The sequence below is a fragment of the Arachis ipaensis genome, chromosome B10 (assembly GCF_059453495.1).
Source record: "Arachis ipaensis isolate K30076 ecotype BB chromosome B10, ASM5945349v1, whole genome shotgun sequence".
NCBI classification, from domain to species: Eukaryota; Viridiplantae; Streptophyta; class Magnoliopsida; order Fabales; family Fabaceae; genus Arachis; species Arachis ipaensis.
Window position 1 is genome coordinate 149,049,329 of NC_142435.1, and position 15,814 is coordinate 149,065,142.

At 33.6% G+C, this 15,814-nt stretch overlaps 2 protein-coding genes and 2 pseudogenes across 3 annotated transcripts; 2 read left to right on the top strand and 2 right to left on the bottom strand.

Moving 5' to 3' along the window:
• Positions 1-832: 832 nt before the first annotated feature.
• LOC107622025 (protein TOM THREE HOMOLOG 1) lies at positions 833-4,308 on the top strand. The gene is made up of 11 exons (XM_016323960.3): positions 833-1,140; positions 1,222-1,312; positions 1,422-1,474; positions 1,589-1,681; positions 1,772-1,843; positions 2,373-2,445; positions 2,541-2,586; positions 2,834-2,897; positions 2,991-3,044; positions 3,125-3,202; positions 3,878-4,308. Exons 1-11 carry the CDS (start codon positions 958-960, stop codon positions 3,968-3,970), a joined length of 900 nt encoding a protein of 299 aa, XP_016179446.1. The 5' UTR covers positions 833-957; the 3' UTR covers positions 3,971-4,308.
• A 2,261-nt stretch (positions 4,309-6,569) lies between these two features.
• LOC107622020 (Pentatricopeptide repeat (PPR-like) superfamily protein) lies at positions 6,570-8,706 on the top strand. Its single transcript, XM_088486788.1, has one exon. The coding sequence runs from the start codon at positions 6,624-6,626 to the stop codon at positions 8,433-8,435; it is 1,812 nt and encodes a 603-aa protein (XP_088342914.1). The 5' UTR covers positions 6,570-6,623; the 3' UTR covers positions 8,436-8,706.
• A 408-nt stretch (positions 8,707-9,114) lies between these two features.
• On the bottom strand, positions 9,115-10,774 carry LOC107621204 (CASP-like protein 1C2 pseudogene; annotated as a pseudogene).
• Positions 10,775-12,255: 1,481 nt separating this feature from the next.
• Positions 12,256-13,698, bottom strand: LOC107621203 (putative clathrin assembly protein At1g25240 pseudogene; annotated as a pseudogene). The gene has a single exon (XR_015893110.1). The product of XR_015893110.1 is annotated as a putative clathrin assembly protein At1g25240 pseudogene (transcript).
• Between the last annotated feature and the right edge of the window lie 2,116 nt (positions 13,699-15,814).

Genomic DNA, 15,814 nt, shown 5'->3' on the forward strand with positions numbered 1-15,814 from the left:
AATTAAACTCATTTTAAAAAATAGTTTAAACAATAAATGCCTATATTAAAAGTAGCTTATAAATAAGTTATTTTGTATTTAAATTTTTAGTTCTAAAAATACTTATTTTAAAAGAAATGTGATAAAAAGCTTTTTATTATAAGAGAAGTAATTTTTTTAACTTCTCTATAAGCTCCTAAATAGTTTCTTAAAAAGCTACAATTTGATTTTGAACAGAGTAGTGCTAGGGAGCCAATGGCCTAAGACCTTCCGGATCTGGAACTCTAATACCATTTCCTGAAACCACTCATCCCAAAAACGTAACCTGACAGGACAATGTAACACTAATAATCATATCTCTAATACTTTCTAAACCTTCATTGTACATATTGTACGCTTAGGTCATTGGCTCCTTATACTTTCTCTTACATCAAACATTAATACTATTACTTTTCATAAGTCAAAAATTCAAAAAAATTACTTTTGAAACTTTTCAAATGGGTCTTACATATTTTTTTTTTTACCGAAGATATAGAGACTCAAATCCGCAACTTCTTAATTGAGTATGGGAAGACTATGCCATTTGAGCTATTGCTTCTCGACCAAATGGGTTTTATATATGCTATCTTAAAAGATTTTATTAATATTTTTTTAAGGATTAATCTATCTAAAATGTAAGAACTATAACTCAAATGATCTAATCTTTCCCATGCTCACCTATAGGTTACATCTTCGAATCTCATTTCTAATTTTTTTAAAAAAAATCTATCTAAAATGTAAATTTTTATAGATTTATTTAACAATTTACTCTTATTTTTATTGATATAAATTTTTTTTTTTGTATTAACAGAGTATGAAAATTAACTGATACAGCAAATAACTGAGTGGTGTTACCCTCACACAGATTCACACAAACCCTCAGTTAGTTACTACTTACCATTTCGTTTCTTTCATCAATTTCACTTCGATTCGAATTTCATGGCCCGAATCGACATGCTCTTCACGCCGACGGCCACGTCATCGGAGCCGTCCGTCGTGCCGGCGCTTGAGCTCACGGCTTCCTACAGCTGGTGGCAACACGTCAACGATTCTCCGCCGTGGCAGGACCGTATCTTCTACTCTCTTGCCGTCTTATACGGCGTCGTAGCCACCGTAGCTCTGGTACATACATGCATCACTCTAATTAGGTTTTCCTCTTTCTTAATTTCAGTGTTTTTATTTTAATTTTGTTTATGACTTTAGGTGCAACTAGTTCGGATACAATGGAGAGTTCCAGAATACGGTTGGACCACTCAGAAGGTCTTTCACTTACTCAATTTTTTGGTGAATGGGGGTTTGTATCATTCCAATGTTATTATTGAACACTTTCTTAAAGATTCTATTTATGTAGCAATTTTATTAAGTGATATATGATTTGGATTCGTTGTTTCTGGTTTTTGCAGTTCGTTGTTTAGTTTTCATATTCTATCGGAATGTGGAGAGTTTACAGCCAGAGGTATAGGGGGATATGCAATTTTATTGATGATATTTTTCCAACATTTTGTTTTTAATTTTTTTTCTCCTGTAATCATAGCATTTAAATACAGTCATAAGTGTTTTATGTGTATAGATTGCTAGACATATCTTACTTGACCTGCCAAGTCTTGCTTTCTTTACAACGTATGCGCTTTTGGTTCTGTTCTGGGCCGAGATTTATTATCAGGCAAGTTTTAATTTGTGTTATGGTCCATTTGGTTTGGTCTGTGTTTACATCAGCTTATGACTGGCTCCGTATCGACCGCTGCTTTTGCAGGCGCGTGCTGTGTCTACTGATGAGCTCAAACCAAGTTTCTATACAATTAATGCTGTGGTTTATGCTATTCAGGTAACAATTGCACTCTATCCCTGAGTTTCTAATTGTATTTGATTTTTGTATTTCTTAATTGATATATAAACTGGAATTGATATAATTTCACAACAATCAAACACCTGGACCATTTAGGATTTGATGGAGTATTAGGTATTTAGCAGTATGTTAGGAGTTTTATGTTTGTATCTTTAATCTAGACACCAAAAGGTTTCAAATGATAGGTCCGTTTCTGTCCCGTATTGAACCTAACTGATCATGGAATCGCTGAACCAATATAGTCTTTGAGGGTTATGTCAGTGGATAAGCTTGATACTGCATGCACTGGTTATGTTACTTGTTCACACATTATTGTTAATGGCTTTGCCCAATTTATGGATTGAATGGCATTAACAAAAAACAACAAATCTTTGCTTCTAGTTTTCTTATGCTCCACGAGATGCTCAACCGTTGACCATAACATTCAGTATATTAGTATGTTGTGTCTTTAATGCTTTTGTTATATGTCCTGAGAGTTGTTCAATAACTTATCTTGTTTGTTGGCCAGATTATTTTGTGGTTGATATTATGGTGGAAACCTGTCAGTGTCATGGTCATTCTGTCTAAGATATTCTTTGCAGGTTTGTCACTGATGGAGATTTGATTTATCATTTTAATTGCTTGTAGGTGCTTTATGAAGTTTTTGCTAATGTATTTAATCTATATTTTGCTATAGGGGTCTCTTTGTTTGCAGCCCTTGGCTTTCTTCTCTTTGGTGGAAGGTAATTTATTGTCTTCATTGAGTCAAAAGTTTTGTGCTTGAAAGAAAAATGGAGTAGATAAGCAACTCCTTATGTGACATTTTTTCTTACTTCTTAATTATCCAAACTGTGCTGCCTTTCTGGACTGATTGAATGCAAGTAGTGCAAACAATATTGGCTAGTGTATACATACTTTGTAGTTGGCTATGTATCTGTGTATTCCGAACCCTTGTGATTTCTCCTCTCCTTTCTGATTGCTCGTTGACAGATTATTCTTGATGCTACAACGCTTTCCTGTTGAATCCAAAGGGCGACGTAAGAAGTTGCAAGAGGTATGCAATTTGATGTAAAACTATTTCTGTTTCGTTCTCCTGTCCCACTCTTACCCCTGTAGTGACCTATATGGTTTGTTGTTTCTAATACAGGTTGGATACGTGACCACCATATGTTTTTTATGTTTTCTTGTCAGATGCATTATGGTGAGCTCCTTTCTAATAAAAAACCTCTTATTCCTGTTGCATGATTCAAAATTGAGTCTGAATGTATTATGGTATGTCAGATGTGCTTTGACGCTTTTGATAAAAATGCCGACCTTGATGTCTTGGAACACCCTATTCTCAACTTCATATATTACCTGGTAAGATTTCTGCATTCCTTTGTTACGATGCTTTTATTGCCATTAACGTTATTGCTTCTGTATAAATTTTGATTAGAGCTCCCTTTCGTGAACTAGATAGGTGGGATGGGTGGCTTACAGGGATCATAGCTCCCACCTTGTTTATTACAGCTCCTTAATGACCAACAAAGTTGTGACTTGACTACAAGGCCCTTAACTGCTTACTTTTCTTATTTTTGACCTATTCTACTCGTAATTTTTCTTTAAGGTTTGCTTTTGTGCTTTATTTTGTTAGTTTTGTTTTCACCTGAGATGAAAAAACTGACATTTTCACAGCCTATTTTTTTTCTGGATAAACGTTTTGCTAAACTATTGATGCTTGGATTTTGCATTTTCCCTTCCTTTTTCCCATCATGTCATGTGAGATTTTATCAGCTTCCTGTTAAGCTTGTTATTATCTGCAACCTGAGTACAAGAGAGTTAGTTGTTAAATTTGACCATTCATGGCGAAGCTCTTGAAGCAATTGTACTATTTCCATGCTTATAGAAACATTTTACTCTCTAATACTATACTGAAATCACACTAGCATTCTCTTGCTTAATACTTTGACTTTTTCTCAAGGGTAAGCTTTCACAAAGGGTGTTTGTATTGATTTACTACCCATTCCCCTTACTGTTGGCATATTTTTCCTGCAGTTGGTGGAAATATTGCCTTCAGCTTTGGTTCTTTTCATTTTGAGGAAGCTGCCACCCAAGCGAGGTATCACACAATATCACCCGATACGCTGAAAAGATTGAACATATCTAGGATTACGGAAGTTATCAGTGACTCTTTATATTCTTCGCTCTAGAGAGACAGGATAGTCTTCGTGTTGTTTGGATTGATAGCTTGTAGTTGTAGATTTTGGTACATGACATTTCACGTATTCTCCAACATGTCGAATTTTGTTATCTCTGAAATGTGCTTTGTCTCTAGGACTTTATTTCCAATTTTATTATGCAGTTAAACACAGTGAGCAACCATAAGTTGGAGAAGGGGATAGTCATATCTTGTATAAATAGCATGTTAGTCTATTTGCTTCTACAAGTAGGTGAAATGTCGCATAATTGATCCTTGTTTTGCTTGATTTTGTGTGTTTCTTTTGGTACAATTTTTGTTTGATCTTTTAAACTTAACGAAACTGTAACTATCCCAAATTTCTTGGTAAATCATGTATGAATGCTCAACAGAATCATGATTACTACCCATACAACCAAGGCAACAGAAAATTGAGAATAGAAGCATTTAAAACCGAGTTACATGGCTGCTAAAAGATCAAAGAATGCTTACCTGGTTCAGATTTGCTGTAACTTAAGTGATAAATTGAAAAACTGCTGTTGCATTATTGCGGATATGATAGCTCTTGCCTCTAGTGTGACGATGCTTGTGTTTATGGTGAGGTGAATATGCTACTTTTGACAATGATTCCATCTTCAACCCATGTTATTGTCCTTAAGCTATCAAGTATTAGTATTTGAATGTTTGGTTGGCTTAGCTCAGGAATGGTAGGTTTGAATATTTTAAGAGCCTGAGACAATGTAAAAAGTTAAAATAACAGGCATAATGTGGTAATGTATTGAATGATCAATGTAATTATACATCAATAGATTAACTTTGTTGGTTCTGAATAAATAAAGTCTTCAAAATTATATAAAGATGAATTAATAAATTATGTTAATATCTAAGAGAAAAGGTTTGGTAATATGGGTTTTCTTCTGTACTCTTGCTTTTTTGAGACTATCGGTATTTATTTTATAATCAATAAATAAAATTTAATCATGTGTTTTATAATAATTAAGTTTAGTTCTTCCTTGTCATTTCTGCCAAAGTTGATTAAATTAGTATCAATAAGGGATATGATTGGAAGGAATTTTTTTTTTAAAAAATAAGCACTTATGATAATGAAAAGATTAATACTTAATATATACATTTTTATTTCTGATAGAACTAACGACTAAAGTTTGGTTTGGGAAAATTTTTTGAAGAGGTGAAAGTATAAGTATCTTATTTTGCGTTTGGTAAATAAAAAAACTAGTGTAGCTATGTTTGCAGTTTTTAAAAGTTATGGGTGTTTTTGAAAGTATCTAAGAGGAGCTTTTCAAAATTGGTTTATACTTATCAAAATTAAAAAGTCTAATATAATCTTATACATTAATTAATATCTAAATTTTAAAAACTATTATAGTATTTTTAAATTTTAAATTTTTTTTTTGGTGACTTTTTAAATTTAAAATTTAAAATCACCTAATGTTTATTATAATATTTTTAAATTTTAAAAGTTATTTTACCAAATGTAGTTGTTATTGTTTGTACTTATTAAAAGTTATTTTTAATTTAATTTATCATATGTTATAATTTTTAAAAGATTAGCTTTTAAAATTAATTTTTATAAGCTACTTTTGAAGAGTAGCAAGCTTTACCAAACAAAGGATCTGTTTTGGAAGTTTTAAAATTAACTTTTTTGAGCTTTTGACTTAATAATATTTGGTGCAATTTTCAAAATTAAATTGTAGTTTTTTAAGAAGTTATTTAGGTGTTTATAGAGAAGTTAAAAAAAAACTTCTCTCATAATAAAAAGTTTTTTTTTATCACATTTCTTTTAAAATAAGTACTTTTAGAACTAAAAATATAAATACAAAATAACATATTTATAAGCAATAATGTTAGAAAAAAAAAAAAAAAACAGTTAGAATACTAAATAAAGGAAGTTATGACTATTTTTAACTAATTTTTTTTAATTATCAAATATTTTTATTTATAAATTATTTTTAATATAAATATTTATTGATTAAGCTATCTTTTTAAGAAAAATTCAATTAAACTGTTTATTCAAACTGAATTTAAGTCTAATACCAATCCAAAGTACTTCCTATACGACAGATTGTGAAAGTTCTTGGCATAAGAAAAAGGAAAAGCAAAATCAGTTATAATTTATAAATTTCGAGAACATGATTTATACATGAAACAAGAATAAAGACAACGCTAGAATAAACTTTTAACTTATCAATCTATGCATAAAACAAAACAAATAAACCCTATTTATCTTTACAATTTAATAATTTAACATTGTGAATCACTTTCAAGTTTCAACCAAAATAAAAATTTGTCCACAAAAAAAAAAGAAAAAAAAAAGAATTGGGGTAAATGGCTACAAGTGATTAACGTGGCCTTCATAGAGTTTTAACATAAATATACAATAATAACAATAATGAAATTATTTTGGCAACTCACACACCACAGGTCAATTTTTTCAGTGACTAATATGATCCACATGTTTCAGATATCCAAAGCTATCAGATAATAATATTAAAATAAAATTAAATAAAATAAAAAAGCCACATAATAATAATAATATGATAACACCAAAACCACGTTCAATTGAAGACTCCCTCTTCTGTTTCCATGGCCATTTCTTGCACTGCAGAATGGTGCTCAAGAATCACACTTCACCATGCATTCCGTTCTTCCTTTTACACTCTTCCGAACCCTAACATTTCTAGATTCTTCATCCATGCGAATTTCTCAGTTTCCCCTACGCCAATCTTGGAAGAAGCATCTTCCAACTTGATCCATCATCTTGATTGCAACTATGGAGATTCTCATTCGCAACAGTATTCCAAGCTGTTAGCTACCGATGATGACCGGAATCTGAACGAGTTCTTGTGTGGTTTATTTGAGGATTCAAAAACTGAGGAGCTTGCATTTGATTATTACCAGAGGTTGAAGGAGAGAGCAGAGTTTAGACCAGAGAGAACAACTCTTAACCATGTTGTAAGGTACTTGTGGAAACTGAAGAAATGGGATTGCATTTCTTCAGTTTCTGAAGACTTTAAGATTTATCGTGTGCTTCCTGATAGGGATACTTGTTCTAGGTTGATTTATTCTTGTATTAAGCATAGGAAGTTCAGGATTACTGAGACTTTACTTGATGCTTTTCAATTTGATTCTGATGTTGCTACTTTAGCATTTGGTTCTGCTATGAGGGGTTATAATAAGATTCATATGTTTAGGAGAACTGTTTTAGTCTTTCGGCGAATGAAATTGAGTAATGTTTCTGCTGATTCTGTTAGTTATTTACATGTTATGGAAGCTTACTCGAGATTAGGGGATTGTGGTGAAGTGGTTAGGTTGTTTCATGAGTTTGAGAGTAGGAAATTGAGAGATTCTGCAAGGTACTTAGGTGAGGCGTATGAGATTCTATGCGTTTCGTTAGGGAAATCTGGAAGAGCTTTTGAAGCTCTTGATTACTTCAGAGAGATGATCAAGAAAGGGGTCTTACAGTATTCAATTTACTCCACATTGGTATACTCTTTCGCGAGTTTGCGCGAGGTTTCTGTTGCTGAGGAAATTCTCAGAGAGGCGAAAAGCAAGACGGTGATAACGGATCCTGAGGTCTATTTGAAGGTTGTGGTTATGTATATTGAAGAGGGTTTAGTTGAGAAGACATTGGAAGTTCTTGAGGAAATGAGGGATGCTGGTGTTAAGGTTTCTGATTGCATATTATGCGCTGTTGTCAATGGATTCAGCAAAAGAAGGGGCTTTCCGGCTGCAGTTCAAGTATTTGAGGAGCTGATTTCTCAAGGCCATGAACCAGGCCAAGTCACCTATGCTTCGGCTATAAATGCCTATTGTCGCCTCGGCCAATACAGCAAAGCAGAGAAGGTGTTTGAAGAAATGGTGGCAAAGGGGTTTGACAAGTGTGTTGTGGCCTATTCAAGCATGATTGTGATGTACGGCCGGACTGGAAGGTTGAGAGACGCGACGAGGTTGATGGCGAAGATGAAAGAAAGAGGGTGCCAACCAAATGTGTGGATTTACAATTCCTTGATAGATATGCATGGGAGGGCTAAGAACTTGAGGCAACTTGAGAAGCTTTGGAAGGAAATGAAGCGAAGAAAGATAGCACCGGATAAGGTGACCTACACGAGTGTAATCGGCGCATATAGTAAGGCAGGGGAGTTTGATACATGTGTGAAACTTTTCAATGAGTATAGATTGAATGGGGGCGTAATCGATAGGGCCATAGCGGGTTTAATGGTTGGTGTGTACTCAAAGGCAAGTATGGTTGATGAATTGGTCAAGCTCTTACAAGACATGAAAACCGAAGGGACGATATTGGATCAGAGGCTGTATCAGTCTGCTTGGAATGCTTTAACCGAAGCCGGGTTGCAACTTCAGGCAAGATGGCTGAAAGAGTGTTTCTATGTAGCCTAGTCTGCTCTTTCAATTTTTTCATAACAATGGCCAAATCTGAAGGTGAAAATGGAATTATTTGAATATAGGTAGATCAATTAATGCTTGTTTCTTCTAGCACTTGGAAAAAAGATAGGTAGCTATATTGTCATGTGTATAGTTTTGGGGTGAAGAAGCTCAGCTTTGTACAATGTAGTAGTCTTTCTTTCTTACAAAAAAATTGTATGTATGCTTCCAAATTTGTACTTATATTCTGACATACATAATCCAAGTAAAAGGCCATTAGTTGCAAGCTGAGAATGTTTTTAAGTTTCTGTCTTTCTGGAACCAGGAACACAACCTATGGTCTAGGATTTTTCTCTCGAGTACGATCTTTGCACACACATCAATATGATGCTGTCTATGCACACCACACCACCTTGATATTCAAAATATGAATTTTATTTGATGCAGTGACAGTGCTTTATACAGTCATTCAATCAGATTTAAGTATTTAGATGACTTTTAAGTAATGAGTTTGAAAATTAGTTAATTCTACTAATGTGTAGATATACAACTGGTTATTTGGGTAAAATTCTTTACCACTGACAATGTAAAAAAGCATTAAATTCTTCAGAAATTTATCATGAAAAAGTGTCAAAAACAGATAAAGTTCTAACTAGTGACAAAGATTAGGATTAATTCAGTATATACATGTGGTTTATAATGTGATATCAATAAGAATGGAATTGAATTCAGCTTGAAGAGCTAGCAAAAGGAGCAGGAGGTAGATTACTACGCCAACAAAGCCAATGCCACATGCAGAGAGGATTCGGGCACAATAAGAAGGAACTTGGTGATATATTGACTCCCAACGTGCATGAGGGATGCCATTCCTTTCTATGAGACCAACTGCCAATGCTGCTGAGCAACTTGAGGACAGTATCACAACCAAAACCTACTCAACCATCATATAAATCGCAAAAAAATTTGTTATCATTCAAGTTTAGGGTGGTGAAAACTCAGGTGCAGTTAACTTCATATGCAGTTGACATATTTGACTAAATTATTACCTAACGGCTCTCAACTATCATAAAGTTAACTACACTTGAGTTTTCACCATTAAATGAACATTTTGTTGTTAAACAATAGTATAGTATTTAAATGTAACAACAATATTGAGGTTGCAATATGAATAGGTGAATTATATGGTAAAGATGTAAGTTTATAGATTTTTTCTTTAATAGAATGAAAGAGAAATTAATAACGGTAGGACCCACATTTTGAATAATAATAAAATAATAAAAAATAACTATAAAAGGAATTATATTCTCTCTCTATACCACTCCAATCTGTACAATAGAGTGCCCCAAACTATAAAAGGAATTATATTACAGTAGAGTGCCCCAAAATATAAATAGTAATTGAAAACATTGAAAAAAACTAACTAATCATGCATTCTCAAACTTTTCAAAAGTTTTTCTAAGGTTTTCTCTATGTAGGTTTTACATCAGTTATCTGATTAGTGATTCATATAGAATACATATTGAATTATATAAAATTTTTGAATTTATAATTGCTTTTAATGAAAAAAAGAAATAGTTTCATGAAGTTTTAATGAGAATAAAATGAATGATAGTGTGAAGGAGGGTATTACCGAATCTAAAGCAACTACTAATTGCCATAACTGACTCTTCCTTGGAAGAAAGACTAGCAAAGTGCCATAAGCAGAAATTAGATAATTTGCAAATACAAAGCACCTGTAGCAAAGGTCAACCAAAGTCAAACAAAAGCCATTGAATAATTCCTTTAAACTAAAAAATTCCCTTAATCATGTCAACTGAAAAAGTTTCACTATTAATTTGATTCTAGAGAATTCATACTAGACTAGATATTATAAGTATAACTAAGTAAAATTTAAATTTTAAAGACTTTATTTCCATTTAAAATTTAATATTAAAAAAAAATAATTTTCATATACTGTCAATACAAAAAATTTTACACACACAAGTAATTGTATATTGCTATATTAGTAAAAATAACTAATTTTTAATCACACTATTTAAAAAATCATCTAACCTCTGAAACTTGATTAAATAATCGTATAAAACTCTTTACAATATAAGCTCATCAAAATTAACAAAATTATTACGTGCACACACCAAAATTAACCACTAAAAGAGTATTTATTTCGAAACAGAAAAAAAAAAAAACTATCGTAAAAGAACAATAATCCACAAAATTAAATTATGAACTCACCAATAGGATGGTATGTCGCCAAAGGTGACAAGAACAGAAGAATCAGTATAAGTGGCGGTTTGATGTGCACTGAGCATAACACTAGCGGCGGTGAGAGTAGCAACCGACGCAAAACCCCTCATACACCTACCAAAGTTGGTAGTATTACTTTGCATCACTTTAGTATGGAACAACACAAACACTATGGTTGATTACTTGGGTTTCTTTTTTCTCTCATGCTTGTGATGTTCTATGTTTTTTGGCTAATAAAAATCTCGTTTCTCAATCACATAAATTAGAATATTTTCCTACCAATTTAGTGTCATTCCATATTTATATTAAACTTTTTCATCTAATAATAAATATTACTACTAAATTACAATTAGTAATTAACAGTGTATATTTATATATATGGAAGAAAAAAACTTTAATTTTATTTCATAGATATTTGTTACAATAAGAATTTAGTTATATCTTAATAAAGATATTGGTAATAGAGAATAAAATTAGAAAGCTTCTATTTTATTAATTTTTTTTTGTCTTATAAAAATTATATGTTTTTTATTTGATCAAATCCTTTCCTTTACCAATATTATTAATTAGATCAAACTATATATTATTGTGATTTTTTAAAAATAATTTTACTATATCATTGCATCCTATTAAAATTAGGATGTATCATATATGTTACCAAATTAGAAACAAATTATCATCAAACCATTCCCATCCTCCTGAACTTTCTATATATAATATATATTTTTCCTTTTTTTTCCCCTCACTTGCAATGTTTATAAGATTTTCTTTTTCCCCTTTATTTTTACTTAACCTATTTTAATAATCTATTTTTTTTTTTTTGTTTTCCACGGTATCCCCCGATTCGACAGGTCAAGAATTAATCCGTCGCAGATCTGAGCTCCATTTAAGAGTCTGCCGCTGGCCAATGAGTTGTTGCATGCACAAGGCGACTCTTGAGTGAGCTTTTTAATAAACCTATTTAGTGTTTAACTATGATGCACAGACAATAACATAGACACGGGACACGCCGACACGTGAATTTTAAAATCTTACATGATACGGGGACACACATATATACAAAATATAAAGTATTTTTTAGATAAATCGTAATGATATTTTGATATTTTATTGATATTAAAATATAAATTAAAATTTTTAATTATTTTTAATGTCTTATTTTAATTATATCAAATATTTAAAATATTTTTTGTTTTAATAAATAATAATATATACTATATCTAAATTTATTTTAAAAATATATGTTAAGAATAAGACAAGACACGCTGACACGTGATGGTATTTAGATGTGTCCAGGTGTGTCCGGAGAAGAACTTTTTATTTTTTATTAAGACACGGTTGGACACAGCAGACACGCGTATCGGACAAGTATCGGTGAGTGTCGTGTTCAAAATGTGTCCGACACGCCAACTCAACGAAGTGTCCGTGCTTCATAGGTGTTTTTTTTTGTGACTATGCTTCATAGGTGTTTAATTACTAGCATGTTAACAGTTAAGAAGAAAAATAAACACTGAAAAAAAAAAAGAACCACCATGATTTCACAATAGATGATGAAGTTAATAATTACAAAAACAGCAATTAAGTAATTTTATTAAAAACTTATTAGATCTGGAAGAACATGATGTTGATGAGGATTATAAGGCACAATGCTATTATAAGAATCCAGTTCCAAAAATGGATTATAATTATTAGTAGCAGCAGCAGCAACAACAACAGCACTGCTCATTTGATCAAATGCCACGTCATCATCAAACACTTCCCACTGATCAGTAATCACTGTCTTCTTCATCAAGAAATCATTCTCTCTAACAACAATTGCCATCTCTTCATTCATCTTCTTAACAACATCATCATCATTTTCATCTTTTTCATCCATGTTCTTATTCTTCTTCTTCTTCTCATTCACGCCATCAATTATTCCTTTCAATTCTTTTACATCTTTCTCAGCCACCCTCAAGATCTTGGGAGAATCAGAAACATTAAGAACCCCAATCTCCCTACAGAATTCGAAATACAAGGCGAGTTTATCGCCTTGCATTTCGCCTTTCTCGATGATCCGAAGCGCGGTTCCGGCTTCAACCGTTCCTCCCATATCAAAAATTTTTAGAATCACTCTCTCCATTCCCTTGCAGTAGCTATCATAAACTTCAAGAACCTCGTCGATTACGCAATCCATGGCTTCAAGAACAAGCACAACGTGCATGGAAGGATTTCGCGGCTTCACATGAAGGATCGCGTCGATCAAACCTTGAAGTTTCTCTAAATTCTGTAACTCCTCCGCCAGAGTCTCCTCCGTTTTCTTCCCCGGCTTCCGCTTCCTCGCCGCCTGAGCGCAAACGTACGATGACTTGAGATCCAAGTAACTGTAATAGGCACGGATGAAAGCGTTGTATCCCCACGCTTTTTCGGGGTTTAAGTGACCGTCGCTAAAGTGTGTCATATCAAATGGAAGCCTTCTTAGCATTTGAACGGTTGGAAGGTCGAAACAGAACACGCCATGGATGAGCATTAGTCCTTTAATGGCGACAACCCAGCTATGAGTCTTTTCCATCCTCGTTGACAATGTGTAGAGAAGAGGTTTCAGGTACAATGGCGAGCTTCGCAGCCATTGGAACACCCTTTGTATGCTCTTGTAATCCATACATTGCTCGTTATGGCTCGTCGCCTTTATCACCACTCTCTCCAGATCTGGGTGGCCGTGCGGCGAGAATTTCGCCACCAAAATGCTGTAATTGTCCTTGAGAGCTCCGGCCGCCCTCTTCCATATCCTCATCTTTATAATATTCTTTGTAAGTAAATAAAAAGGGACAGAAAAAGCTCAACACAATAAAGTGGAACAGTCAAAGACTGGGCGAGAATATTCGAGAGGAAAAAGAAAAGAACAAAGGAAGGAGGGGAATGATAGTTGTGTTGTGAGATTCCCCTGATTGGGTTTGTGTATGAATTAATGTGTAAAATGGAATTGGAGATTGGATTCAAACTTGGCTGAACAGAAAGCTTGGGTTCTTGTGGTGGTGCTGCTCAAGCTGCACAGCCTGTGATGTGTTGTAATGTTGAACTGTTTTGTCTTGGCGGGGCATTTTTGGAATGTACGCGTTGGAAATAGTCAAGGGTTGTTTAGCTGTTACAGTTACAACAATGTCTTTGACTTAATTCACAAGCCAATTCTAGACATTTTTGTGTGCAAATTTGGTTTCCGATTTTGTCCTTATTACAGATCTCTACCTATTAATAAAACTGAATCTAGAATTTTTCTTGCAATCTAATTTTTACTACACATTTCAACACGCTTTAGCGGGTTTTAGCCAAGATCACTCCTTAAATCACGTGTGTTAACTGCATACTTATGAACTCAATTGTTACTATTTTTAGAATTAATTACTTATATTACTCTTTTGAAACATATTGCAAAGATATCACTATTTTTGTATAATAATAATTTTTTTTATTAAATGGAATTGAGAGAAGAGATTAAATGGAATTGATGAATAAACTCAATCTAAAGTGAAAGATCTCAAATGAAACTAGCTGATACACGTGGCTTATATAGCAGCAAACTACAACTAACTTAGCCTCTAACTAACTGATCCTACGTGGCAAGTAAGAATAACTAACTCTACAACTATCATCTACTTAATTTAGTCACGCCAACCATGCATGCATGAGCTGAATTTGGCTGCATGAGGTTGCACCATATGCTGTGAGCTTCTCTTAAAACATAGATGCTATGTGCACACCAAAATTTGATAGAGAATATTATCCTCTGCTTCAAGTTACAGCAAGTTTTCCACAACTCCACAAGCATGGTTCACAAATAGTTTGCTACAACCTATGAAACAAGTAAAATTCAAGAGTGAATGGTGTTATAAGGATATGACTCTACACATTCATAATATTTCAATGGCTCACCTACACACTCAAATGATGACCTTCTTATCCATAATAATGCATGGAATGTGACTATGTGAGCAACTTTAGGCCATTCTAGAATGTAGAAACCTTGAAGAAATGTGAGACACTGGGGTGCCTCTTCTTCTTCTGAAATTGAAAATGATTTCAGATTCTTACATTCTATAAAGTAGAGCCACTTGAGCACAGGGAGAGAGCCTAAGGAAAATGATGCCAGTGAGCAACAACTATTCCATATTTGTCAAAGATTCAAGTGCCGTGTAACTACGCAGGGATTCATGATTTGGGAATTCGAAGTTCTCACAATTTTTGAGGAAATGGTTGAAATGAAGGAGAACATCATCCATAAAATTCAGGACCAATAGTCTTCACTGAGATAATATCAAATATGATGAGTTCTTTAAGATTATGAAGCTGTCCAACAGGTGGTAGTGCAAATGAGGAATTACCTAACCAGTTGGGAAACCAGGTTCCACCATAGAATTTGATGGTTAGTTTGTTCAAGTTTGTTGAAGGCTGCAGGTGCTCCAATACAAGATCTAATGATAGATCTTCAATTTGTTCTTTCTTCTTCATATTGGCTTGTGAAGCATCACAGGGGTCAACAATGTTTTGTAGCTTTGAAATGCAGAGCTTCCCCTGCAAACTGGGAAATTTTTGCAATTCTCCCACCTTCAATCCATTTTTCTGTCTGCTAACAACAAACCCAGATAAAGTTTGGAGACTTTTTTGTGCCGGTATCTCCTGCAATTGAGTTCCACTAATGTTGAGGTGGCGAAGATTCACCAACATTTCTATCTCCTCAGGTAATTCAGTGAGAAACTTACAATCAGACAACAGCAAGCTCTAAGTACCTTAGTAGCAGAGCAGGTTGCACATTTAAATTTGGCAGATCCCAAATGTTACTTCTAAGTACCTTATTCCAATCATTTTTCGACAATTTGGTGCGAAGAAGACCCCCCAATGCAACTGCAGCTAAAGGCAAACCATCACATTTTTTCCCAATTTCTCTTCCAATTCCTTCTAGGTTGGACCTTTCACTGGAATTATTTGCTCCAAATGCGTGTTCAGCAATCTTCACTATCAAGAGATGTCAAATGGAAGAAAGGAAAGGTTTGCATAGCAGAGTATTCAAGTTATCAGTATTTGTTGTTTTTGAGGTAACCGATTCAAGCACAGTCTTAATGACCCTGAAAACATCAAAATCCTTTGAAACACATGCCCATGCTTTTAAATCAAAC